The sequence below is a fragment of the Melospiza melodia genome, chromosome 3, assembly GCF_035770615.1.
Source record: "Melospiza melodia melodia isolate bMelMel2 chromosome 3, bMelMel2.pri, whole genome shotgun sequence".
Taxonomy (NCBI): domain Eukaryota; kingdom Metazoa; phylum Chordata; class Aves; order Passeriformes; family Passerellidae; genus Melospiza; species Melospiza melodia.
In genome coordinates, this window is record NC_086196.1 from 60,419,799 (window position 1) to 60,446,590 (window position 26,792).

Consider the following 26,792-nt stretch of genomic DNA (forward strand, 5'->3'; position numbering starts at 1 on the left):
AATTGTCATTAGCAAGCACAGCCCTTCCCAGCTGCAGAAGGGCTGTTTCTCCATCTGACAGGCACACCAGGCAGCTTGTGCCGCCCTGGTGGAGGAATTGCAATGTTGCTCTTGGTCATTACTGGGAAGTGGGGGAGAGACTCCTGTGCAGTGGGATGAGCTGTGGTGAGGGGCTTAGGTGGGGTGACATCAGTTAGAGCTGCCTGTGCTGGTGGGGTGGGTGCAAGAGCTGAGGAATGTGGAGGAGATCACCCAGACTCTTATCTGGTGCTCCAATAGCTCTTCCTGGGAAGTGGCAATGGTAGAGTTTACTCCCTGTTGGAGAAAGGAGATGCTCAGGGTGTGGCTGACAGAGTTATCCTTTGCCTCTCTCTCCCATGTCCCGCTGGGCTCTGTCTGTCTCCCAGGGAGGGGCAGAGCACCAGAAATGGAGGTGATAGTTGCCTGCCCTGCATGGCTGTCATCCTGTGAGAGATCCCAGCCCTGCCCGCTGAGTCCAGGAGCCCCATGGCATCTGCTGTTTGGTCTGTGTTCACAGAGCTATAGGTGCCCCCACAGCACCCTGTTCCCCTTCCCCTGCAGCCTACTGACTCCTCTCTTGTTTTCTCTCTCTTCTCCCCGGTGCCCCGGAGCAGCAGCGGCCAGTGAAGCAGTCTCTCAGCAAATCCCTGTGCCGAGAGTCCCACTGGAAATGCCTGCTGCTGTCCCTCCTCATGTATGGCTGCATGGGAGCCATGACCTGGTGCCACGTCACCAAGGTGACCCGGCTGACCTTCGACAGCGCTTACAAGGGCAAGTCCATGATGTACCATGACAGCCCCTGCTCCAACGGCTACGTCTACATCCCCTTGGCTTTCCTGGTGATGCTCTACGTGGTGTACCTGGTGGAGTGCTGGCACTGCTACACGCGCAACGAGCTGCAGTACAAGGTGGACGTGGAGAGCGTGCACGAGCGCGTGCAGCGCATGCAGCAGGCGACCCCCTGCATCTGGTGGAAGGCCATCAGCTACCACTACGTGCGCAGGACCCGGCAGGTCACCCGCTACCGCAACGGGGACGCCTACACCACCACCCAGGTGTACCACGAGCGGGTCAACACCCACGTGGCAGAGGCCGAGTTTGATTACTCCAACTGCGGGGTCAAGGACATCTCCAAGGACCTCATCGACCTGGAGAGCTACCCAGCCACGCGGCTCCGCTTCACCAAGTGTTTCAGCTTTGCCAACGTGGAGTCCGAGAACTCCTATCTGACCCAGCGGGCCCGCTTCTTCACGGAGAACGAGGGCCTAGACGATTACATGGAGGCCAGGGAGGGGATGCACCTCAAAAATGTGGACTTCAAGGAATACATGGTGGCCTTTTCCGACCCAGACAACCTGCCTTGGTACGTATCTCACTATGTCTTCTGGGTGGCAGCTCTGCTGACCCTGTCCTGGCCCCTGCGGGTGCTAAATGAGTACCGCACCTCCTACGTCCATTACCACGTGGAAAAACTCTTTGGGTTCGATTACGTGGCGGTGACGCCGGCCGAGGAGCGCTCCTTCTGCCGGAGGATGCCCCGTGTCAACACGGTGGACAGCACGGAGCTGGAGTGGCACATACGCTCCAACCAGCAGCTGGTGCCCAGCTACTCGGAAGCGGTGCTGATGGATTTGGTGGGGCTCTCCGGCTGCACCAGCTACTCTGCCTGCCGCTACGGGGGCTACCGGCAGAACTGCGAGCGCTGCCACAGGACTATAAGCAGCTCCTCCATCTTCTCCCGCAGCGCTCTGAGCATCTGCAACGGCAGCCCCAGGATTCCCTTCAGCAGCAGCCGCTTCTCCCTGGGCCGCCTGTACGGCTCGCGCCGCAGCTGCCTCTGGCAGAGCCGGAGCGGCAGCCTCAACGAGCAGAGCTGCCCCACCGAGCAGACACGCCTCTCCAGCCAGGTGACTGTGGAGGAGGAAGACCCCCCTCCTTATCAGGATGCCCTCTACTTCCCCGTCCTCATTGTACACCGCAACGAAGGCTGCCTGAACCACGACCACCGTCACCTCCATCGCAATGGGTCCTGTGTGGAGACCTCACTGTGAAAGCAGACGGCGGTGAGATCTCGTTGTCCATTGCCCGGCCCGAGCCGGCGCAGGATTTGGGGAGAGGAGCACGAGGGGGATAGCCCAGGAGGACATCAGGATGGAGTGGACATGGCATCCTGCTCCGGCAGCCAGCAAAAGCTTCCCCCGCTGTGGCTCTGACCTCCCCCAGGGGTGGATGCTGATGCTCCCCCTGACATGGCACAGAACTCTCGACCGATCACCACATGCAAAAAAAAAAAAACCCCAGCGAAACCAACAGCAAAACCATAATTCATGGTATCAAGACCCAAAGGGGGGAATAAAACGACAGGCCTGATGCAGGGAGGGGGTGGCTTTGGCTCCCAGCCCTGGCTCCAGGCTGGCTCGTGCTCCAAGGAACCAGCAGCCACCAAAAAGCACCCTGCTGCACCCCTGCCCACCCTGCTTCCCACACTGGAGCGAGAGCCCCGACAGGGTGGAGGAGAGCAGGCCCCTGGAGCAGGGTGTCGCTGCCTTTGACAGAAGGTCATGGGTGCCCAGGCACGTGGAGCTCAATGGCAGGTTAGAGCAAAGGCTGAAAGCCACGAATCCGCCTCTTCCCCTTCCCCCTGCCCGTTCCCCACCCTCTCCACTTTTTTTTTAGACCATGCTCCGACTGTTATTTTTTCTCACTGCTGGGAATGGCATTGCCTCCAGAGGATCTCATGCTCAGCTCCTGAGGAAGTTTCGGTGTGCCAGGTGTGAGTCAGCATCCCCTTGGTAAAGGGTTTTCTGTTTGGGCATGCAGCACCGGGGAAGGGATGAATGTGCAAATCGAGATGGAGCAGAGATCTGCAGCACTACTGATGTGTTTGCTGGAAGAGGGCTCAGCTGGAAAGAGAAAATGGGAGGCCCCTGGTGAGCTGGGGAAGGGGAAGAGGATGGCACTGGAACAGACATTGTGGTATCAGGTGGCACATCAAGTGGCTGGGGACCCTTCCTGGCTTTGAAGTGAGTCTTAATTGGTTCAGCCAAGCATCAAGGAAGTTTCTGGTAGGTTCAGCTACAGTTCACCTATTGATAATGGAGCAGCAGGTTGGTGCAAGTCTGCACAAGTGAATGTTGCATGAGATCCAGCTGGGCTCTAGCTGTGGACTCTGAGCTGCAGGCTCCTGGAAGCCTCATTTTGGCAGAGGGCTCTGGGGATAGCAGGGACAAATGCAAAAGCATGCTGGAGCATTGGGAACTTTGGCTGGGGAAAAGGAGGATCAAAAGGATTCTGTTTCTGTGGTACCCCACTATTGGTGCAGGAGGCACTGCCAAGAGGGATGTTCTGCAGAACAGAGGCTGGGGATATGTTAGAGGAAAACCTGATTGAAGCGAAACATTTTGCACAACAGGTTTTTGCAGGGAGGTGTCAGGCTGTCAGAAGCGAGGTGACTCTTCTGTTTAGCTCATTAGCTACTGGGTTCTTCTGCCTTGCTCTTGTCAGGGCAGGTTGCTCTAGCTTTGTGCTGCCCCTTCTACCCTGCTGGAAAGGATCTCAGTGACCTTGGGCAAAGAACCTTCGTGTCACTGAAGCTGCAACAGCGTTTGCAGCATGCACACACCCAGCTTTTCCTCCTCCAGCAACACATCCTCAGATCTCTTGTGTCCTTGTTCTCAGAAAAGCTGCCTCCTTTTCAGTCAGCTCTTTGGGAAGTGCGTGCCAAATCAGCCAGCGATTTCTCCAGCACTATTCCTCAGCTTCACCCTTCTTCCCTCATCAGCTGTGGCAAACAAAAGCTAAGAGCAGCATATCTGGGGTGACAAGGGCAAGTCCAGTGGCACCTGGGCATTGTGCTTGGTGTCTGCCTCCCCATCTGTCACAGAACAGTGAGGCACTGTATTTAGTCCAGCCATCTTCCTCCTGCCAGCTATTAATGAGGGGTCTGTCTCTCTCATCGTGCTGCTGTACTGCTTTGCCTCCCAGGTCTTGAGGAAGCTGCAATGCACCCATGTACCACACTGGTCCTATTTTGAAAGTCATCTCCTGCTGGCAAACCTGGAGTGGTCAGTACCTGTGGGCATTGTAGAGCTCCACTTTTCATTTTCCCCAGAGCAGTCTGTTCTGCTCTTTATGCCCTGCATATCCTGGTTAGTGTCTCTTGCCCTTCAAGTCAGCTTGTCCTCCTGGATCTGGGGTGCTAAACTACAAACAACAGTGGTTTGAACAAGAAGTCTCTTAAAATTTCACTGTGTTTATGATTCTGTCTTAGCCCTTACTTCTGCCCTTACTTTCACTACCAGAGCTAGATGTTGGCTTAAAGAAGAGGGTCCCTTGGAGGACAGAGAAGATTAAGGTCTCTGATGTAGGCACATCCCTCTCTGCACTTTGTTCTCATTATTTTTGGCATAGATTCAGATTGGGCGAAAGCAGCCCTGGGATTTCCTTGCTTAGTAATGACATTTGGCTCGCTGTGCACTCGTGCTCCTCTCTCCAAGGGCCTAATGTAAGCCAAGGCCAGTGTGGAGTGTTCTCCTGACTCCAGGGAGATAATGGTGTGTGCTTGTATGTCCCAGGGAATTGAGGCAGTGGAGCTGCAATGGGTCATTAGTGAGGAATGAGGTCCCTGCTTGTCCTTCCTGACATGTTCTCTTTGAAATCTGCACTGTTGCTTAAATTAGGCTGTAATGGCTCATCTCTCTATCTCCAGCCTCCAAGGTGCCTTGGACAGATGGATTTATCTCAGTTTTGGCAGGCCTTTTATCTCCCCGGGGAAAAGACATTCTTCACAACAGGAACAGATTAGCAGGGTCTCTATGCCCCCCAGATTTTAGCACCTGCAGCAGAGTTTCAGGCACCTGTCCTTGGCTTTCTGGGGCTTTCCATGAGAATGCCTGGCCTTGTTCCTCTGGCCCCATTTTTGCCTATGGAATATTATTCTGGAGGTGGTCTGTCCAGGTGGATCTTTGAGGCACGGCTGCTGTTCTGACCCACAGGATCCATAGAGTCTTTTCTGTTGCTGAACACCTTCCCCATGCACCTGGTGCCAGCTGCAGCCAGGTCCCAGTGCTTCTGTCTGTGGCTGGTCCAGACCCACAGTACCCTGAGGAGTGGGACCCCTCTAGTCAGTGTTCCCCACTGCATGCCAGGATTTCTCAGAGATCGCATCCCTCATATTCTTGGTGCTACCCACGTGCACCTGGTAGAACTGCTCCCCTGGTCCATCCCATTCCATTTTCTCAAGGCTGGGGACTTGACTCAGGCTCAGGAAAGGGAGATGGTGCACTTGGACATGGTAGGGGAGCAGGACTGGGCAGCAGGGACAGGAGCTGCCTGGTGGCTTGACAGAGAAGTGGTGGAGCTGAAGAGGAGAAACTGAAACTAGGGCTCATCCTGGCATGTCTAGTCAGGCAGGAAAGTTCAGAGCAGAAAGCTGGGCTCTCCCTCCTGTCTCCTGGCATGGGACACTACTCCTGGCATGGGACACTACCAGCAAAGAGGGTTTTCTCCTTAGTTGGTGAGAGAACACAGTGCTACAGTGCACAGTGGGCCAAGGGCAGCTGCTGTAATTCTCCTATGGCTCAGGCTACGAGCACAGATACCCAGAGATGGCCTGTCCCTGTTCTGGCACGCAGCCTCTCCGTGGTGGAGTGGTCCCATCTCCTGGCACATGGACACCACCCACCACAGCTCTGGGCTGTGCAGCAGCCAGGTGCCTGCTCTTCCTGAGACGTGTCTCTGCTCTCTGCCGTCTCCACGTTGGTGATGCCAGCTCCTCTGGCAGCTCATTCGAGGGCCCAGTCTGCTCCTCTCAGGGTAGCCTTCTCCCTTACATCTAACCCGAGTTCTCCCTGCTGTAGCTTAATCCCATTACTTCTCCTCCATTGACTGGTGAGTCTAATTGGCTCTGTTCCTTTTTCTCATGGCCTTCCTGACACAAGCAGGCCTCTTATCTGTAGCCTTTTCTTCACCAAGCCCAGAGTCTTGATCTCACTTGCCAGGCCCTGGCTTGAGCGGTGGTGCAGAAGTTTTCACTGTGCAGCGAGTATGTCACTCCTGCTCTGAGCCTGGCCCAGGCAGGAGGACCAAAGGCAGGCAATGCCTTGGTCAATGCCTGTCAGGGTGGCTGTGTCCACATTCCTGGTGCAGAAGATCTCTTTGAATTGAGCAGAGCTCACAGAGCTGCTGGCTGCTTGCACAAAGAAAAGCAGGACAGCACACATCACCCTCTGGGAAGGTCAGAGCTGGGTGCTTGTCAGTATGATGGGGGCAATAATTAGGAGGATCTCTGCAGTCAGATGGGTTTGTTTTTTTCCATGCATCATTCAAACATTGCAGTTTTCCATGGGCTGAGAGTCAGGCTCAGCATTGCACTTAGCAGCAGACTTCCCTCATATACCAGAAGGAGGGAGGCAGGAATGCTACCAGCTCCTCTTTGTGGCCCCTCATGGTGCTAATGCAACCCAGAAGAGGGATAGTCCTTACTGCTGCAAGGCTGGACAATTGGTTTGGGCTATTTGGTGTTTCCCACTCTTCAATATACTTGTCAGGTACTTCAAAGCTCTCCAGCTTTTCTGAACTGAGAAAAAGAGAGAGAGAGAGAGAGAAGAAGTGTGTGAGAAACTCTGGATTACCTGATCATCAAGACATATCACCACCCATTTATCTATCTTTCAACACAGTGGAAGCTTCCCAAATAGTGCCTAGCACTTTGCTTGTGCAGAACCGGTTGATGACACCAACTAGCCAAGTGGTGCTTCTTTGAGCCCTCTGTGTGTCCTGTCTCACTCCACACCAAGGAGGGAGGTGTCAGAGAGGGCTGTCAGGGTGAGCAGCTCTAGGGGCATTCATTAGTATGGGGAGAGGGAATCTGAGCCTATGGCCAAGGCCAAGCCTTCCATCCTGCTGTTCATCTGTTGTCAAACAAATGCACCCCCCTTCCTTTCTGCTTCCCATAAAATGCACTTTAGAAATCCATCTGGTCCCTGCCCTCTTTGTTGTCTCTTCACTCAAAAGGCTGCAGAGTTGTTTAATAACTGGTGGATGCCCATGGGGTGAGAACTGCAGGAAAATATTTATGAAGTGGAAGTTTAAGAAAGATAGGTAGCATCAATGCCAGTAAAACAACACCTGCTGATTAGCAGGTGGGACAAATAATCTCTTTTAAGCTCTCCTTCCAGCCTTTCCAACCATGGCTTCAGTAGTGCTGTCTAATGTCACCAGGGTGCTGCCTTTAGCAGGGCACAGACTGTGCTGCAGTGTGCTCCTGCTCTGCTGCAGTCGCCCTAGGGGCTGGGTCTGCAGTGCCACACCACCACCTGGATGTTCTGTACCAAAGCTCTGTGAGTCTCCAGGTGGGGTATGTCCTTCTGATCATGTTTCATTCACATTCAGTGGTTAGAATAAAGTCTGTAGGAACATGATCTGGATCCAGGTAATGTCACAAATGAAATGTAGTTCAAGTGATAGCTCTATCTGGTGCTGCTGCTTCCTGTGATGCACTTGGGCCTACACTCTCCACTGAGCCAGGTATGCATGGGGACCAAAGGCTGGTTCATAGTACCTGGGACCCCAGTGGGGACTTGGGGCTGAGCCTGCCTAGGGCTGTTTTCCCTGTGGGCATTCTGGAAAAAAATGGAAAGGGGTCATAGTCACACTTCAGGTAGAAACTAATGGGCTATGTTCATTCCTAGGGTAATTTTACTGAAGCCAGTGGTACTATACTAATGTGAGGTTGGCTTAGCTGCTCCTCACAGGGGTCTGTCCCTGAGTCCTGAAAAATTGATCTGTCACAGTGTTGCTTTGCTGCATAGATTTTGTGTTGGGACTTGGCCAACATGAATGAATGCTGAATATCTGTAGTTTCTACAAGCAGTGGGTTGAATTGTTCTGCTCTACTGCCTCACAGCTGCTCTGCCAAGGGGAACATTATGGATGTGATCTCGTCAACTCCCTCAAAAGCAAACTAACAAGCAAATTGACCTCCACAGCACTGGGAGAGGAGCTTTCTCCCACAGGACCACAGCCTTTCTGCCTCTGAGCTCAAAGAGGTCCCAAGGACAGAACTGAACCTGCAAGACCCATGGCCTCGTGGCCTGCCCTTCCTCCTTCCCTCCTTACCTCATGTCTGTCTTGGGGGAGGGACATTTCCCTGTGGAGTTCAACAGGCTCCTCTTCCTGCGGCTCGTGAACAGGCTCTACTAACAGGTATATCATCCACCTATGCAACTCTTCCAGAAGCTGCCAGATTTTCAGGAGCCCATTACAGTGTGCAGCATGGCCATCCAGCACTGAGAATAAGCACAGTGGCTGCTGGAAAGCTAAGTGGGTTTTATTCCTCCCCCATTCCCCAGGAAGACTCTTTTTGTTGGGCCATTTTGTTTGTTCGTTTGTTTGTTTGGTTTTTGTAAACTTCATTTGGGGGAAATGAAGCTCGTGAGAAATTGGTGCCCATCCTGAACCCTCCCCAGTCCTTCGAACTCTGTGAATGGATGGATCACCTACTGTGATTATAATTAGTGGATTTTGTAGAACAAAATAACTTCACACACAGACACATGAGGTTCTTTCACTCTCCATCAGCACAAGCTGCTTCTGCAATCTTAGCTACTCACATTAGTGAAAGAAAAAGCCTAGCTAGAATGTGGTGAGATGACGTAGTGCTTTGTACCAGTCCCATGGTCCCAACGTCCATTAGCAGCGCCGTCAGCTGCCGTGACATGAATTCAGACTTTGGATGGCAGCCCATGAACCAGTCAGGGTGAAAATTTGGAAAATCCCAAGTCTGAGTCTATGCACATTTCCAGAAGCAGATGCAGGGGGAGGATCAGCTGAACACAGGCATCCCCTCCTGCTCAGCCCCGGCAGGAGCTGGTGGGCTCTGTTTGTGCTGCACCTGCCCCAGGAAGAGCCTGTCCCCAGGGGCTGAGCCGAGGGGAGTGAGAGCAGCAGTGTGTCTGATGGAGCAGCACTGCTCAGCTCGCTGGGGAAACAGCAATGACAGCCAGACCCCAAAATAACAGGATTTCACTTTGGGAATGCCAATGGCTTTTTCAAACTGAAATGCCACAGGAAGGCCTTAACAGCTGTTAGAAGTGTTTCACATTGCTGTTCCTTGCTTAAAAAAAAAAAAAAAAAAAAAAAAAAAAAAGATTTTTGGTGATGATGTGGGTTTACACTCTCCACTCCTTCCATCTCTGTTAGTAATGTGCCATGCTGGTGGAGAAGGAATGCCCAAAGCAGATCAGGATGGTGGCTTTGCAGTGGGGTAGGTTGATCAGGAACAGAGGCCAGAGTTTAAAATCTTTCTCTGCCCCTGGAGGTGTGATGTGGCTATCCACCCAGATGTGGCAGGGTGGGGTTCTGCATGCTCCTGCACAGCTGGGATCTGTGGCCCTGCAGAGGGTTGATATGTTTATGGCTTTGGTGTGGTGACACCCATCCACCCTTGCAGCAAGGGCTTTTCAGGGTGACAGAGCATTGCTTGTTCTTTGTGAGAGGAAACTCCTGACCTGATTTCTGTGAGGAGATGGTGTGAAGTGTCACATTTGCTGCAGAGAGTGGCAGGGAGCGGGGATAAAAGCATGGAGCAAGCTGTGTTTGAGAACAAGGTAATCCATTGCTGGCTGTCTGAAACTGGAGAGCTGCCGGATCTGCTCCCTGGACAACGCTTTCCAGCTCTTCTCACCCTGCCCAAACCTGATGTGCAAACTGTCATTCTTCTGAGCTAACCAAAGCACTCCCCTCCCCTGAACTCCTCCGAGGCCGTGCATTCCCATCATTTTGGTCCTTCCCTGCTGAGTCCCATGGAATGCCAGCAGATGCATGATGACCACAGGCATGCTGGTGGCCAGACTTCACCATCCCTGCTTGCGCACAGCCTTCCAGCAGCGCTCCCTGCCCTGGCGTGCCCACTGCTTGCTTGCTGCAGAGCAACCGCAGCACATCCTGCCATCACTTGGTGCTTTCCCAGAGAATTTCTAACTCAGGACAAGTTAGAAGACAGAAGGCCTTGATGTTTTGGTGGTCATGGTCTCCAGACCAGGGAGGAGAGGAGAGGCAGGTCAGCTGTTATGGCAGTGAGGGAGCAGGGGACAGCATCATGGTGAAAGCAGCATATCTTCTGGAGAAGTCTGCAAACATGGACTCTGTGCTCTCTGCTGGGGCTGAGGGCAGCTGACTGAGGGCAGAATAGGATGTGAATGCTCAGCAACACATGTGAGGAAGAGAGATGGTTGAGAACATCTGTAAAAGGCTTTGCAAAGGTGGTGGTTTTTACAGGAGACAGAAGGCAAAATGGGGCAGGAGGATGCAGTGTTGGAGCAATGGTGCTGCAAGGCAGGGAGGGTGGGAGGGAAATGGAGCAGGGCATCCTGAGAAGCTCAGGAACAGAGGGGCTTTCAAGGCAATCTGTGCATGCTCTGGCTGAGGAGAAGGCAGGAGGTATTCCCAAGCTGAGGTGCCCAGGCCATGTCGCACTGCGTTGTTGGAGCAGCAATGCCGCCTCCAAGCCCAGCAGTGACAGCTTGAGCACGTGTCATCAACCACGATGGCCACAAGGTGTAAATGTCACTAATGAATAAATTGCCTTGTGCCTTGGAGAGGCTAATCCATCACAGCCAGAGACAGGGATCTGACAAGCCTGGCTATTTCAGGCATGCCCTGTAGGGAGGAGGAACGCTTCATTTCTGAGCCGTCCCCTCCACCTAGGGAAGCCGATGCAGGGCTTGGCTCTGTAACACTTCCCATCTTCCCAGCTACACGAGCTCAGGCTTCATCCCTCTTCACTGCAACTGAAGAAGCATGAAAGGATCTAGATTAGCCAAAATTGCCATGTCAGCAGGGTGGTACACGGGGCTAGCAGGTGATTGAGGTTGGAGGGAAGCTGCTGGACATGAGGCACACGTGCTGTAGGGGTGATGGAATACAGTGGTGGGTTCCCAGTGACTGGGAGAGCTTGTGTTAGTTGTCTGCATGTGTTTCAGGGCAGGAATGCTTGGTACTATGTTTTAGAAGCGTGCTGTTTCCTCCTCACCCTACTGTGCTGTCCCACAGGCAGTGCACAGGACCCCCATTTTCAGCACCCCCTGTGTGTGAACCCAGCCACCAGCACCCTGGCTGACTGTGCAGAGGGCCAGCAGGTACCAAACGGGCAGGGACAGCTCAGCCTAGACAAATCCAGTCCATGGGAGCAAAGGGAGGCTGAACACGGCAACCATATCTGTGCACAGCCTCTGCTCATCCTTGTGGCAGCCTGCTCCTCCTCCCCAAGTCGGTGCTCAAAATCAACCTGCCATCCTGTTTGTGACATATGCCAGTGTGACACCTTGCAAATCGATGCCTGGGTCTCTGTGAGCAGAAACCGCCAGGCTTGGGAAGCTGGCCACTGTTTCCTGCTGCCGTGTGCGCTCTGCTCAGAGCAGCGGGAGCCGGGCTCGCCATCTGCTGTGGGAGGGAGCCAGCCGGGTGCCCCGCTCCGGCCTGATGGGACACGCCCCGCTCAGCCCGGGGGAGAGCCCGAGGGCCTTTCCCCCTTCTCTGCCTTCCGGCCAGCCCTGTCCCACCATCTCTCTGGCACACACCCGTGGGGTGGGTGAGGGGGTGCTCCCAGCCTGACTGCTGAGTGCTGCTGATGCTGTGTTGGGAGTGGTGGCAGTGCCCAAGCTCGCTCTCTCCTCCAGACAGAGGCCCACAAATGACGCCCCCTCCTCAGAGCCTGCCTTGGAGATAGACCTCATGGGAGAGCTAAGGTTTGTTCTGGCCCTGCACTCAGCACAGTGACCAGCTAGTTACCCACCCTGTGGTGGCTGGACCCGGAGCTGACAAGTGACCCACCAGCAGCAGGAATGTTCACACTCCAACAATCTGCTGTTGCTGTCTGGCCAGAGTGTGTGGCATTTGAAATGGTTTCAACCCTGGCAGACTGGCAGATAGTTGACTGTTGGTCTTGCGTGTGGACAAGTGCTGCAGGCTGCTTGGTTTGGACTTTGCTTTTTGGCCAAGAGATGGATGGGAGAGAAGGCAAAGAGTTCTCCAGGCAACAGCTACCTGTCCAGTCATTCCTGCATGTGGCAGCCCAGGAGTGCGTTTGAAGGGTGCTTAAGTGGTGTTAACAGTCTCAAGCTGTTAGGAGGAAAATGAGCAGTGAAAAAAGCTCCTGGAAAGCAAGTCAGAAGTTGTTCTGGTGATGACATGTTTTCCCAAGCCCTTTTCTTTCCGTCCCTTGTTCTCACTGGCTCTGATGGCCAGTTCCTCCTCGTGTGTCTGCTAGCATGTCTGCAGGATCTCATTGCTGCCCTCCAAGCATGAGCTTTCATTGCACAACTGGCTGACCAGCTGCAGCCCTGTCCTTGGAGCCACAGGCAGGCTTGCCTAGGACCAGGCCACCCCCATTAAACCCCCACCCTCGCTGCTGGAGCTGCTGCTTCATCAGCCTGTTGCTGATCTGGGTCTTTTCTGCTGTTTCTGAACATGAGTTCTCATCTCATTGAGGTGTGTCATCCAGTGAAAATATTTTGTAAATGCAAATAAAAATAAATAAGTATATTCAATACCTCGGTCTCGAGGATGGGAAACAAGTAGTGGGAGTTGCCCAGGTAGGGAGGTTTCACAGCTGCTACTGCTGGTTAGGAATTCTTCTGGACGTAGCCCCTGGAGCATCCATCAGTAGTTGGGAAGGGACTACACAAACCTGTGAGGGCTTGGGGCTGAGCCCTGTCAGCACCCCTGCTGCCAGGGCAGCCCTGCACTCCATCCTTTCTGATCTATGTGGGCGTGACACGGTGCAGGTAAAGGTCCTGTCAGCCAGGGGCCAGCGGCACCTCGGTGTCTGTATCCATCAGGCAGGGCAAGGCAGAAGCGGGTACGTGGTGAACAAATCCTTTTGTGAACACTGGGAAACGGTTTTTACTTTTCAACTCTGTCAATATGATCTAGCTCTGTCTGTCTCTCTATATATGTACAAACAGTATATCACAATGTTGCCTTTTTTGTTGGAAATATCAAAGTACAAAGATTGTAAACCAAATCGGTGTAATAAAAGTTTCAGATGATTCACTGAGGTGGTTGCCAGCAGTGGGTCTGTGGTGTTGGGCAGGGCTCAGAGGCATGGGAAGCTCCTGCGTTGCCCAGAGGGTGGGAGGGGATGGAAATCAACTCATTGCTTAATTCCCCGATATCTCCTGAGCAGGGTGGTCAGTGGACCAACTCACTCAAGTATGTGCCTTGTCCCATCCTCAGGTGACTACAGCCTGTAGAGCAAAAGGAAGCTGCTCCATTTTGCTCCAAGCCCAAGGAAGCTGCACTGTTTTCAAACTTGTGAGCTATGTGGGCCAGCAGTCCTGAAGGGACCCCTCTAGCTTGAAGTTATGCAAAACACAGATTGCTTTGGACAGGTTTGCACAGAAGAGCACTACTAGGTAAGGTAAGCATCTGGTTGTAAAGAATTCACCTGTTGCAAAGCAGGCTAGCACTGATTAAAAGCAGAGAAGCCCAAAGCAGGAAACTACAGTGGTAAGACCTCTTGAGTTATTGAATTTATTTCTATTTACTTTTCACCACCCATATCAGACTCCAGAGAAATATACTATAAATTCAAATAGATTCTTGAGGAGAGCAATAGCCAGAAAAAGCTGCTGAGGAACTAGAAACAACATTCCCTCAATCCTCTATGCCTCTCACATCCTCCTCAGCAAAACCTTAATGGTCTAGTCCAGACCTAACCTTAAGTTAGGTCTGGACTAGACCATTTAGGTGGCAGAGACTTCATCTTTGCTGCTTTACAGGTGAAACAATATTCACTTGCCTGAAATAAGCTTGCTGCTGGAGCACAGAAAAGCATCACAGGAGGTGAGATTTAGGGTGCAGTGAGAGAGAGGGCTTAAGAGGCAGATTGCTCTGTGGTGCCACTACAGTGCCTTGAGATCAAGTGTCTGTCTCCAATGAAGTCACAGGTTGGATGATGTGGCTACGGTGGCAGCCACAAGTTGTGTTTCTCAGGAAAGCAAATAAAACCAAGACCTTGAAGTAGAGTGTTTCAAAGACTGCACACCCAAAGCCCGTTGCTCCCTGGAGCACTTTATTCAGAGGGGTTCAGTGCTGGGGTGCTGCAGAGATGCCAGCCTCACTGCTTCCCGATTGGCCCACACAATTTCGTGAATGCGGAAGTCTGTCTCCTGTTCCACCTCTGCGTGGCGGAGATCGAGCTCGGTCAAAGTCTTGTTGTTTGCCAGCCCTGCAAGCAGCTGCTTCCCACCATCCTGCAAAAGGATCAGAGGGGATGGTTAAAGGAGGACATCCAAAACAGAAGTGTATTGCTCCTTCTCCCTCCTCCCCAGGGCAACTTCTGCTGCTGCCAGTGGGAGGTCCATGAGGTGGTGCCAAAAGGGATAAAGGCGTCCACCCAGGTCCGAAATGTTGCTCACAGGAGAAGTGCAAAGGAGGAGTGTAACCTTATGTAGCTCTCTGTGACATGACACATGCTAATGACTCCCTCTGGGTACTGTGTCAGGAGTTCTCAAGCTCATGCTGGTTAGTAACACATCTGGCAATGATAACCTGAGAGGAGTCTGCTCCCCCCTGTCCCCTGGTTCCCAGCTTACTGCTGGCTGGGCACAAATGGATTAGAGTGCTATTCCTCATCTTGGCAGTTGTGAGAGCCCCAGAACTGGCAGTTTTCTGTCTGGATGCCATTTCCCAGGCTGGGTTGGCTTTACTGAGAGGAGTATCTCATGGAACTGAAGGCCAGCCTTCATGAGACAGAAAAGGTGATGTAGCCTTTGGGAGGCACCCACCCAGAGGGAGGTTTCCCCCCCATACATGAAGCACTGTATTTAGGGGTGTGACAATTTCCAGAATTTTTTTCTGCCGTTGCTATTCTCTTACAGGTACCAAACACACTTCCTGCCCCTTCTCCTCCATCCAGATGGCCCTCTCATCCCAACACCCTGCCTCTTAGCCCTTTTGCCAAAAAGGACAGAGCAAAAAGGTCTGGGAAGAGGTCTCTTTTTAATGGGCTACAGAGGTCAGAATTGAATGCATCTCTAGCAAAACTCCCAATGTTCCCAAAGATAATATTACCAGCCACCTTTTGGGCTGCCATGGAACTTCACAAATGGGTAACAGGAGAGCTCATCAGAAGGAAGATTCTAAGCACAGAGATAATTATTTAGTAAACAAAAATCCTTCTATCCTTTCCAACCTTTGCCCCCTTCTATCATTAAACTCAAATGGTTTTCCACATCCAGGACCATAAAACTCAGAACTCACAAAAGGTTTTCTGCCATCAAATCCTTTTAAAACCCTTGTCAAACACATTGATGCCAATATTTCTGCCAGCAGGGACAGCTGGTCTTGCTGTCTCTTTATTTGACAGTGAGAATAATCGAGGCAGCACAGAAAGTTTAAAAGCCAGCATGATTGCTTTTGGCTGTCTAGTTTCAGATTTCTAAAGCTCTTTTTAATCAGCAGAAGAGAAGCAGTCTGGTTTGTGGGCATGTTGCATACTGCAGCTCTTAGGGATGTAGTAAGATCTGTGGATGTTCTTCTGTCTAGAAAATGTAAGCCTGTGTTTTAGGAGCCACTTACAAGCACACAGACACGACACTCCTGACCCACTGCACCGCTCCCGGGCCGCAGGATGAGTTAAAGAAGCTCAACAACCAAGCCCATTTTCTAACAGTCTCCTCTGAGCATGTGATGGACAGGAGAAATTCTGGGAAGGGTGACACTATCTGTGTGCTGCTGAGTGACAGATGGCACAGCAGATCCAAAGCACAGAGGAAATGCATGAGACCCTCATCTCATGCTGCCTATCATTAACTACGCTCACATGTGTGAAGCGTCTGTGACTTTTCACAGACATGCTTCCTGGTTTTCAGTTTCCTGGGGGGAAAATCCCTCTCTGCCCAAAAGCCCAAAGCCTCAAAGACAGATTCAGCCCTATGAACAGAGCTAGATGTAACAAGTGAGGTAAATACATGTTTATGCAGAGAAGGTGTCCTTCCCTTTCCTGACATCTGCTACAGTCTCTTCCCTGCTCACAACTGATTGTTATCATTGCAAGAATACAAAATGAGGGATGCATTTGCCTCTGTGGCTTTGAGACAGGCTCAGGATCTGCTTTGCAAGGCCACCACACAGGCTCACAGACTGCAGGCAGAAAAGGCTTCTCTTACCAGCCCCAGGTGGTTGCATGAGAAGTTGATGCTTGTCAGAGAGGTGTTCTGAGCCAGGACCTGGGAGAACACTGCTGCAGTTGGCTCTGACAGGTTATTACTTCCCAGATGGAGGCACTTCAGGCTCGTGTTGGTCAGCAGGGCACGGCCGATCGCCTCCCCGCCTTTGTCCTCCACGAAGTTGAGGCGCAGGTTCAGGGAGGTCAGGGTGGAGCTCTCAGCCAGGCCTTGAGCAAGAGCCTGAGCCCCCAGGTGACAGATCTGGTTGTTACACAGATTGAGGGTTTCTAGTTTGCTGTGGCTGATCAGCTTGCCGATCGCTTGTGCCCCGTGGTCCCTGATGAGATTATGGGACAAGTCCAGCTCCAACAAGCGAGGGTGATACTGCAAGCTACGGGCCAGGAGCTTGATCTTCTCATCATCCACTTTGCTTCGTGTCAGCTTGAAAACCTGTGGGCATAAAAACCAGGGTCACTACAACAGCCAAGGCTTTGGACTGAGCTTGGTACAAAACCATCATGGAGTTAAACCTCTGGTCCACCAGACAGGATTCATCTCCCTTCACTTCAGACACCTCTAGCTAGCAGGCTCAAGTATTTGCTTTCCTAGTGGGATGAAACTTCCAGAAAGCAGGGCATGCCACTGATATCCCATGCCTATTCTAAGAAAAAAGGGTTTGCCTCCTGGAAATGCCTGTTCCTTTCCTCTGACTGCACAAAATCTCTAACTGGGGGCTAAATTAAAGCAAGATAAAGCTGTCAAAACTTCTGCAGCAACTGGCAGCAGAACCCAGCCCAGATCACAGTCAAACCTGCTGAATGAACACGTGCACCAGTGATAACCACAGAACAATGTCCTGTGTGCCTGGGGCATCCTAATAGCCACAAGAGAGGTAATTACTCTTCTGGAAGCCATATTTCCCAAAGTATGAGAGTCTGTGGGGAGTTCATCCAGCTCACTCCTGCTCCACTCTGGATAGCAATGCCCACTGATGTTTTGGAGGGGCTGAGTATCTGCACTATCCCTCATTGCTAAGGCAAGTGTGAGTGTTTCCCTACACTATTCTTGGGGGTCCTCTCTCCTCTGGGAGAGGCTGACATGCATTTACTGAGCAAAACTACCAAAAACTCCTTATGAAAAGCTCCCTCTGGACTTTTCCTCTCCTGCCTCCCAGAACTATATGAGAGTTAAAACAGTAGAGTGCTGCTGCCTCTTACGCTACAGGCAACAAGTTTTGTGGAAGGAAACATTCTTCTCACGGATCCCCTGACAACCCATTCTAACAAGGACATGGCAGAACAAGATACTCAGCACTAGGCCAGCAGGTAACATCTCTGCACTCTGTCAGAGTCTCTAACTTGCAAAAGGAAGGGTGGTACCAGCAAGCAGAACTGGTCCCTGTATTTCTATCCACAGGCAATTTGAAGATCTAGCTGAGGCAGTAAGGTTCAGTTTGGGGTATATTACTTTCAAGTTACGGCACATCCTCACGGCAGAAGCCAAGTTGGAGCAGTCCAGCTCAGTGAAGTTAAAGAGGTTCCACTCAAAGTTCATGCCACAGCTCTTCACATCATAAATGAGATGAAGCTCTTCAAGGTGAGGGAGAGAAGTAATGAGCTCTTTCAGGTTGTAGTGATGCTTGTAGACCTCACCCATTTCAGCCTCATCCTCTGCGTCAGAGAGGTCATGGCCCTCCTCCTTTGGATCCACCTGCAAAGGTGGCAGGAACTGATTGATCTCCAGTTTCCGCACGTAGTCTTGGCAGAGAGGGATGAGGTCTAGGACCTGGTCGGGGTCTGTGGTGTTAGGGATGAAAAACTTCAGAATGTCCTCCAGGTGACGTTCAAAGAACATCCGTTTCCAGCTGTCCCCGTAGTTGGACACGTCACACACTTGCCAGCGCTCCATACAGCACCTCTTCCAGTACTCCTCATGGCTTACTCTGTTGGCAGTGACAGAGAGTGGAAGGCTAGTGGAGAGCCTCTCCACCACCTTCTTTTGGTGCTCAGGCAGAAGATCATTCAAAATAGGGTTGTCTGGAAGAGATAAAAAGAATGAGAGGTTGGTCTGGGCATAGGAACAATTGCTGGCACTATGGTTCTGCCCCGGCCCCCAGCTGTGTGCCCATGCCCTCCCCTCTGATGGCACTGGCTCTCTCCTTGGTTGCCAGCAGCTGGAGCACAGAGCTAAGTTGGCAGAACACATGTAGGATTCATCTGTACATTTCCATGTATGATTTCTAACTTTTACAACGAAACATCAGTGCAATTTGGTTTACTCTCATAATATTTGGGAACTGCACCAGACACTGTGCTCCCCATTTCAACTTGGTTTGAATGCCAAAAAAATCTTGGTTTTATATTCAGGGCAGGAATTCTGTTCCCAAGAGAACTAATTCAGCCTTACAGTGATGGGAGAGCTTGGCCTGCCATTTGCTGAACTTTCTCCCTTTTGGTTTCTAAGCATATTGAAGAACAGTATTTGAGAACAACTTTGTGCTTTTCATGCAGGTCCTTGTGCCTATTTATCTTAATTCAAGCATTGGTCTTACCTCAAATTGATTCCTGTTCCTTTTAGCTGAGGCACACTCCTAGCTTTTAGGTCCACCTTGTTTAAATAAAAATTCTGTTTTCCCAGGTACTCTTTCCCCTGAGTCTCTTTCCCAATGCTTGCCCTAAGCTGTCTTCTCTGTCACAGCTGTCTTCTCTGGTGGAAGTTCTTTGTCCCCAGAAATGCCAGAGAAAAGCCACATGTACTCACACCATGAATATTTGGTCATGCATACACAGTTGTGTTGAGTAACATAAATCATCAGTGAAGAAACTTATCTGTGCACGGGAAACCAGATTATGAAACACAAAGTAGGATTAGCTTTATAGTTCCCCAATTTCTGGAGCATTCCCTTCCTAAGGACACTGACAGTTTTACCACAGCCTCTTCCTGGAGTCTATTTCCAGTGTGCCACAGCTGACACTGCGGTGACCTTCTCTGCCAAGTCCCATGACACAAGCAGAGGTGGGACACGTATGGGCAGGGCTGGGCTAGCTTCACTCAGGCTCACTCAGGCCCCACTGTGGGCAAGGTGCAGCCTCACAGCTCAGGTAACAGCACGAGGGTCCCCATGAAAATGAGCACACAGATTTTATGTGTGCACAGTGCAGGTCCAATGCAATTGGCATCAAACTGACTGATCAGGCTGCTGGGACTGCAAGGTTGTCCCAGCTCAGACCCTCAAGTACCTTCAGCTCCTGGCATAAGGCAGCACTAAGGTCCTTTGTACTGTCTTACAGTCCCAGTGTGGACATAGCCTTAAAACTATCTTTGGTCTTTGCTGCCACTTCACTGAGTCAGCCAAAAAGACAGGCCCTTCTTCTCTCCCTCCCAGTCAGTTCTTTCTCAGATGAGACACGCTTCTTCTGTTTTGCTGTGTTTCATCAGTCCACCTGCTTCAAAAGCACATTCCCTGCCTGAGGATATAACTTGTCACATCACCACCAAAAGCCATGGAGGAGGGCTCAGCCTGTGAGTACAATACTGAGATGATAGCTCCTCTGGGCAGGAGCAATTCTGCATCTCTTTGTACAGCACTCAGTACAACAGGGCCCCATCCTCGAGCGCTACCCTAACGTCTGTACGAATCAAGAGCAGGAAACAGCAACTGCACAGCCCCAGTCATGGTTGAGGTGAGTCCAGAAGAACATGGATGGAAGAAGATGTGATAGAACAAGGTCAGTACAGAGTCACATCCTGGAGTGCTGCCCAGAGGACTACAGCCATCCCTGGAGTGTACAGATACATGCTTAGCAACTAAACAGTTTGTTTAACTGGCTGCCCAAGGGGATATTTCTCCCCATCTGCTCCTCTGGCAGGGCTGGGTGCCACACTGCCTTTCAGATGCATCTGCCTGCCTTATTGACCCTCTGCTCTCTGGGACTGACCCTCTTTCCACATGTCCTAGAGTAAATGTGCTCCCACTTACTTTCAAAATTGTGAGCAATGTGCTGGAGGCAGAGGTCCGTGAGGGGGGGGACAGTGACCAGGGACCAGCTGAGATCCTCGGTGATGCAGCGGCGTGTGTAGAACGAGACATCAGTGAGGCTGGCCTGAGGTGGACACGGTGAGGGAAGGGATCTGCTCTTATCACCAGCTTCTGGCTGCTGCATCCTTGCTCAGGACCTACTTCTCCTTCAGGAGAAGCAAGGGGAAAATTCCTTGGTTACCTGCAAAACTAAGTGGTTACCTGCAAAACAAAAAGGCAGCTTTAGAAAGAAGCTGGCAACATAAATGGTCAGCTCACACTGCTCTCCTGTAACACGCTTGCCCTTTGCCTGCCACCTTTGCTTTGGACTGGAAGCACTGCAGCCAAACAACTATTACTGAGCCTCATCTTTATACCCTGCCCTGTGCAAAGAGGTCTCTAGGCATGACATGCAATAATGAGATAATAACGTGGTGTTAATTCAGAGTGCTGTTGAAGAGGATGGACAGGAATTGATTGTTTACTGCCTTTTCCAATAAAAGTAATAGGGGAAGCTGGCAGGAGCTAGGCTTAAAGCAAAGGGTTCTTCACACAGGCTGCAGTTGAATTGGGGAATTCCTTGCCACAGGATGTTGTGGATGTTAGGAGTCTGCAGACTCTAAGAAAAGTCCATGATAGAGAAACCCTTTGAGAATAATGAAGTGCACAGAAGTCATGTGGCTCAGTGTGAGCAGCTGAACACAGCTGGAGGTGGGGAGAGTGCTGGAGGAAAGAACACATACTTGCATTGTTTTTCTACTCTTCTCCAGGTGTCTGCTTCTAGCCACTGTGAGAGATGGGTTTTTAGGCCAGCTATCCCCTGGTTTGATCCGGTATGCCTGTTCTTATGACTCTCTAAAGACAGATGCTTTACAGATGAATACATTTAAGTGTATTCTTTTCCTGCTTTTCTCCATTATTCTCCAGCTGAACTCCTTCCAAACATCCATTAACTGATGAGATGGGTCAGACCTGTTCAGACCACACTGAGCCTAAGCAGATATGAGCTAAAAGAATCAGCCTGGAGCAGAAGGAAGGATGCCTGGTCCTATTAACTTTGCAGAGCTTTCCCAGACCAAAGTTTTCCATTTGCTGTTTCCTATTCCAGCCTCAAGGCCAGTGCTCTCAGAATCCCACACATATGGTTATTGCCTGGAAGTCCTAATGGTTCTCTAACCAGCTGGTCTGAAAGAGGCAGAAAAGACACCAGGAAAGAAGCATCCACTTGAGTTCTGGGTTCCACAAGAGCACTTAGGTCTGGTGAGCATCCCCCAGGGCATACAGACCCATGCTGATCCTTACTGGGGCTAATGGGACTTAACAGGGCTGCAGCACAGGGCTGGGCAGTTTCACGCTGCAGGACACCTAAAAGAAGCACGAGGCAGAGGTGGATGGCAGTGCCAGAGGTGAGAACACCTCCCTGCAAGACCAAGAGGATATCTCAGGGCAGTGGTGGCCTTGCATCACCATAGGGTCAAAGGATCCTGTGGAAGGGTAACTGCCATGTAGTATCTTTGGCCACCATATCCCTCACCTGAAGGGTGGTTTGATCCCAACCAGCTCCTCCTTTGTGAGGGATGTGACCCAGACAGTGGTCCCTAGATGAACCACTTTAGTCCTTCCTTCCCCTGCACAAGGCTGCTCCTTTCACCTCTGCCTTCCCAGCTGGTGCTGCTTCTGCCCTGTCCCTGAAAGCTTTGGAGCAGGCTTTGCTAGTGTTACTCCCTCTGCTCCTTCCCCCTCCAAAAGGCATCTGAGGAAGGGCCCACAAAAGAGGGAAGAGAGGACATCTGTGAAATACTGAGGTCTAGAAGAGAGGAGCAAATGCTTCATGCTGCAAATATGTCAGCAGAGGCTTCTTCAAATGCACTTGAGGCTGGCCTGAGAGGGACAGTTGGGAAAGGGTGGGGATGGCAGAGGCAGGGCATTCTCTGGGCCAAAGCAGGAGGATGAAGCGTGCCAAGGACAGGGAAGCTGTATTTCCTGGGAGGCAGTAGTGTACAGATGACAAAGGTAAAGGCTGTAGAAAAAGGGAGCCTGATCTGATGCAGGGTGGAAATGGGGAGAGAAGGACTGAGTGTTAGGCAGCTGTGAGAATGCTGGGAATCCTTTCCCTGCAAAGGTCCTTGTGCCTATGGAAGGTGCTATGATGATGGGTCACTTTTCAGGGGGAAGAGACCTGATTCTCCACAGCACACTAACCCAGCTGAGACCCAACTCCTGATGCTTGATGGACTTCTGTGGAAGGGCAAAACATAGCTAGAAGGCACTGTGAGGGGGCATTAATAGAAGTGGCTGGGAAAATTGTTTTCTCCTTGCTCAGTCCTTTGTCCTATTCAAAAAGCATCTGTATCATTTTGTCCCTCAGGCCAATCACAGCTGATTGGAGTTTCTGATGGCTTTCCTGACCTTTTGGAAACAATCATTAAAAGGCAGCTGTTGGGGAGAGCCAGTGCAACATTGATAGCCTAGGATTATTTCCTGTTTGCTCCAGGAGGTTATGGGATTGCCTGTTTACCCATGGCAGGTTGATTTTCAAAGGGTAGGTAACCCATGGCACATGCAGGGCTGCCAAATGGGCTCCAAGAATCCAGGCAGGAGACACAGCTGCCCTGAGGCAGTGCTGCCCAGGCTGCTGAGAGGCTTTCCCTTGATCTGAGCCCCAGAGCAAGTCAGCTCAGCTGACTCTACCATGCCCACTTGTCATTCACTACAAAGCCAACAGGAGCAAGGCTGCAAAGCATCCAAATCAACCCCATGCCTTGTGCTGCCAGGTCTGACGCTGAGCCACTGCTCCCAATACATCCAATCCCACCACACCAGCGTGGTGAGCACACCTGCCAGGTGCCCTTAGCACCAGGGAAGAGCCTCCTTCACTGCTCCTTCACCCCCTCTGCCTTGGCTGCAGGAGTCTCACCCAGCCAGACCTGAGACTCTAAGCCAGTTTCCAGAGCCGGGTTTGCCAAGCAGGTATTTAAACACAGGGGTAGTGCCATAATTCACTATCAATAAACCAAGCCAACACTGTTAATGCACACTCCTTCCCACCCACTCTGCATACACATCACTCACCTATCCTAAAAAGGGTTTATTAGACAATATACAGTGAACAGAGCCATGTAGCAAATTCCCAGTTTTTGTCATTTAACACCCAGATCAGACTGAAAAGTAAATAATGCTTGAACTTCTTAAAAAAATAAAGGAAATCACACATCCCTTCCCCAGGAGGAACTGACAGAAATCTACTCACACAACCAAATTATGCTGCTACTAACATGCCTTACAAACCTTGTTCAACTAATCCTGTTTTGATCTGGAAAGAAAAGATTTTTGTTCTTTTCGTTCACACCAAATCCCAGAGAGACCAGAAAAAAAAGAGCTGCATGGAAACTGGTGACCTTTGGCTGATGCTCCTACCAGGATTACAGAGATACAAAAAATGGAACAACAGTAAACACTGTGCTTACTGGAGAGTTTGTAAGAGCAGGATAAATTATTTCAGAGGGTGGCTATGCTCCAGCCAAGACTGCATTTGCACTGAAGCTCTGCCTGCCCATTAATTGAGGAGGCTCTTAGGCTACTGCAGCAGCACCCTGAAAATGCCAGTTGTTCTGCAGATGTGCCAACCTTAATGCTGTTACGTGTAGTCCAGGCAAGTGATCCTGAGTCTGGCTAACAGCACTGATCCCACTGACACCTGTGGGGACTTGCCATGCTCTGTGGCACCTCCATAGGCTAATGCTAAGAGTTCATTAGGACACTGTGTTGCAGTCTAAGTCTGGGCCTGATATACTGCAATGGGCTTTGAGTGAGTTAAAAAAAAAAAAAAAGTGCCAAATGAGGAATCTATTTAGCTTCAGATATAATGAAATTTGTCTGCAGTGGGAGATTGGGCAGAGTGAGGCCAGCTGGCCGTTTGGGAATTTGGTTAATGTCACCACTGTAATCCTGGCGGTGTGAAGCGCCAAAACTGTGCTCTCGCATCTCTATCAGCACGACCTGGGAAGGGCCACTGTCCCAGTGGGATGTCAGAAAACCAAGAACTCTTTCGGACCTGAGCACTGCCCACCGCAGCCCCCGTCACTGCGCGCAGCTGGCTCTGCCGAGCCGGCCCCCGGAGGCTCCGAGAGGGCTCCCTTCCCCAGAGGGCAAGGAGAACGCCAGGGTGCCCCGCCAGCCCAGCTCCGGGGGATGCCGGCCCTGCGCTCCCCCCGCCAGCCAAGCTCCTCTCCAGAGACCCGAGAGGGACGGGAACTCATTGGCGCGGCCGCTTCGTTACGAGCCTGCCCTGCGAACCGCCGGGAAGGGCCGCTCAGGAGCGCTGGGTGTGCCCAGCCCTGCGAACCGCCGGGGGAGGCCTGCTGTGGGGCGCTGGGTGTGCCCAAAGCTGCGAACCGCCGGGAAGGGCCGCTCAGGGGCGCTGGGTGTGCCCAGAGCTCCGAACCCTCGGGAAGGGCCGCTCAGGGGCGCGGGGTGTCCCCGGACCTGCGAACCGCCGGGGAAGGCGCTGGGTGTCCCCGGACCTGCGAACCGCCGGTAAGGGCTCGGTCAGGGGCGCGGGGTGTGCCCGGACCTGCGAACCGCCGGGGAAGGGCCCGGGGCGTGAAACGCGCGGGTCTCTCCCGGCACCTGTGCCTGTGGGATTCGGCTGCCAGCTCTGTCCTGCTGCTGCGGGGCAGGGAACGGAGCGGGACCAGGACCAGCCCGGCCCCTGCGCTCGCCACCGCCGCTGTCGCCACGGACGCGGCCGTTGCCGGGGCGGGGCTGCCGCGGGCCGCGACCCCCGGCCGGGCACGCGTGGGGCTCGGGACAGCCGGGCCCGGGTGCGCGGCCCGGCCCGAGCCAGGCCCAGGCAGGGCGCCGGGCTCCCTTCATGGGCCTCCCCGGCTGTCACGGGGCCTGCCCGCTGCCAGGGCATGCGGGGCGCCAAGAACCAGCGGGAAGGCAGAGGGACGGGATTTGGGATGGGCTCCCCCGTCACCCCGCCCCGTGCAGCTGCCGGGAGTTAGTGCCGTGGGGAGTAGGAGCCCCCTCTTGCAGCACAGAGATGTGTGAGCTCACCACCATGCTCCACGAGGGCTGGGTGGGGAGGGAGCATTTGGCGAAGTCCCGGACACTCCTACAGCAGCAGCGGCTGCTGTGGCATCATGGAAAGAATGGGGCAAGGTGTGCAATGTGAATGGTTCAGTACCAGTCAGTATTCAAAGGATGAATACATTGCTATCCTCAAGATACCCGTTTCCTTGAAAGTTTGTGTGGCTAAAGGTACGCTGTCAGTGCCTGAAATGGGCTTGCTTCAGGGCCTCATATTTTGGGGCAGATGACATCACAGGCAGGTCTGAGGGGGAGGAAAGCAAATTTGAGAACTCCACTGATGGCAAGAAGATCTTGGTCCATCTGCTCCATGTTCGTCTCTTCTCCTCAACCTGTTCATTTTTCATTCTGTTAAGCATCCTCTATAGACGTGGGGAAAGACCAGAATCCTCATCAAGACAAACATCATGCTGTGGAATATAAAGAGTAAACAAGGGGATGAAAACATGCATCTCCTCTTTCCTATTTCTCAGATCTAAGCATTGCAGTATTTCCCAGGGTATTTCCAGCCTGAGACAGGTTTTTCTTTCACTCCTTTGGAATGCTGATGTAGCGGGCACAAGAGGAGTGCAGCCAGCCTGTGCCCTGTGGGAGCATACATAACACTGGTGCCAGCTCTCATGACAGTCCTGCAAGTCCCATAATAGCTGGCAGTTTTAGGAAGCTGTGCTGACTTTCATATAAAATTTACCTCCTGGTCATGAAGAAGATGTTAAAAGCATGATCCCAGATCACCCCAAAGGCTCAGCAACAAAACAATAGATGCAAAGAGGCATGGATTAAAAAAAAAAGTATCAAGACTCTGAGGCTTCCTTTGTGAATTTCAAAGATGGAAAGTTAGACCTTGGCAGCAATGTACTTCTTTTTCTAGGTGTGGCCTGATTCTGTCACTCAGCTCCCCAGAAGTCAATGTCACTGCCTGTGAGTCAAGCTGGTGTTTAGCACAGTGGGGTGGTCAGAAGGCTTGCAAAGCCCTTCACAAACCCTGGCCTCACACTGACCATGTTACTCCTGGGAACACATCTCCAGGGCTTTTGAGACCTTGAAAAGCAGAAATGAGAGCAACATAAAGCCAGGGATATTTTCTCTTGCACTGATTTCCATGCACACATTCAGTCAGACTCCTGAATTGGAAAGGAGATAGCCAAACCAGATCCACAGAAATAGCACCCCTGAATTACCTGCATAACAGTGATCAGTTTCTGAGCTGAGCCTTCAGCAAGCATCAACACTGAGGTTTTTAGCCCACCTTGTGGACAATATAATGCAAATGTCACATTTTGGAGACTTCACAGTCCAAAGGAGCTCAGCTGTGTCTACCCAGTCATTGATTCCCAGAGACACCAGCGCCCAATATTGCAGTCAGTTGTCAAAATGGATGCAATCAGGTGTTGAATCATATGCTGAAAAGAAGTAGTGGTAGTCCAAAAATAGCTGTGTTAACTCTTTCTCTACCTTAGCATTTATTTCCAGTGGGAAATGGAGAC

At 51.7% G+C, this 26,792-nt stretch overlaps 2 protein-coding genes across 8 annotated transcripts in view; one reads left to right on the forward strand and one right to left on the reverse strand.

Moving 5' to 3' along the window:
• Positions 1 to 21,638, forward strand: part of TMEM151B (transmembrane protein 151B) — a 28,089-nt gene extending 6,451 nt beyond the window's left edge. Inside the window, exons 2-4 of one of the 7 annotated variants that reach the window (XR_010027139.1) lie at positions 636 to 2,615; positions 13,258 to 13,441; positions 21,320 to 21,638. Coding sequence is in view for 1 of the 7 variants with exons in the window: in XM_063151994.1 (XP_063008064.1) it covers positions 636 to 2,072 (1,437 nt within the window). In the remaining 6 variants the exon portion in view is untranslated. Of the gene's footprint in view, positions 1 to 635; positions 13,079 to 13,257; positions 13,442 to 21,319 lie in introns of those variants that run through there. The other 6 variants (XR_010027137.1, XR_010027135.1, XR_010027136.1 and 3 more) reach the window with 6 other exon arrangements.
• TCTE1 (t-complex-associated-testis-expressed 1) lies at positions 13,448 to 24,929 on the reverse strand. The gene is made up of 5 exons (XM_063151995.1): positions 24,841 to 24,929; positions 20,173 to 20,433; positions 17,661 to 18,229; positions 16,194 to 16,643; positions 13,448 to 14,276 (listed from the first exon to the last, which is right to left on the reverse strand). The coding sequence occupies exons 2-5, from the start codon at positions 20,354 to 20,356 to the stop codon at positions 14,100 to 14,102; spliced, it is 1,380 nt and encodes a 459-aa protein (XP_063008065.1). The 5' UTR covers positions 20,357 to 20,433; positions 24,841 to 24,929; the 3' UTR covers positions 13,448 to 14,099.
• Positions 24,930 to 26,792: the final 1,863 nt, after the last annotated feature.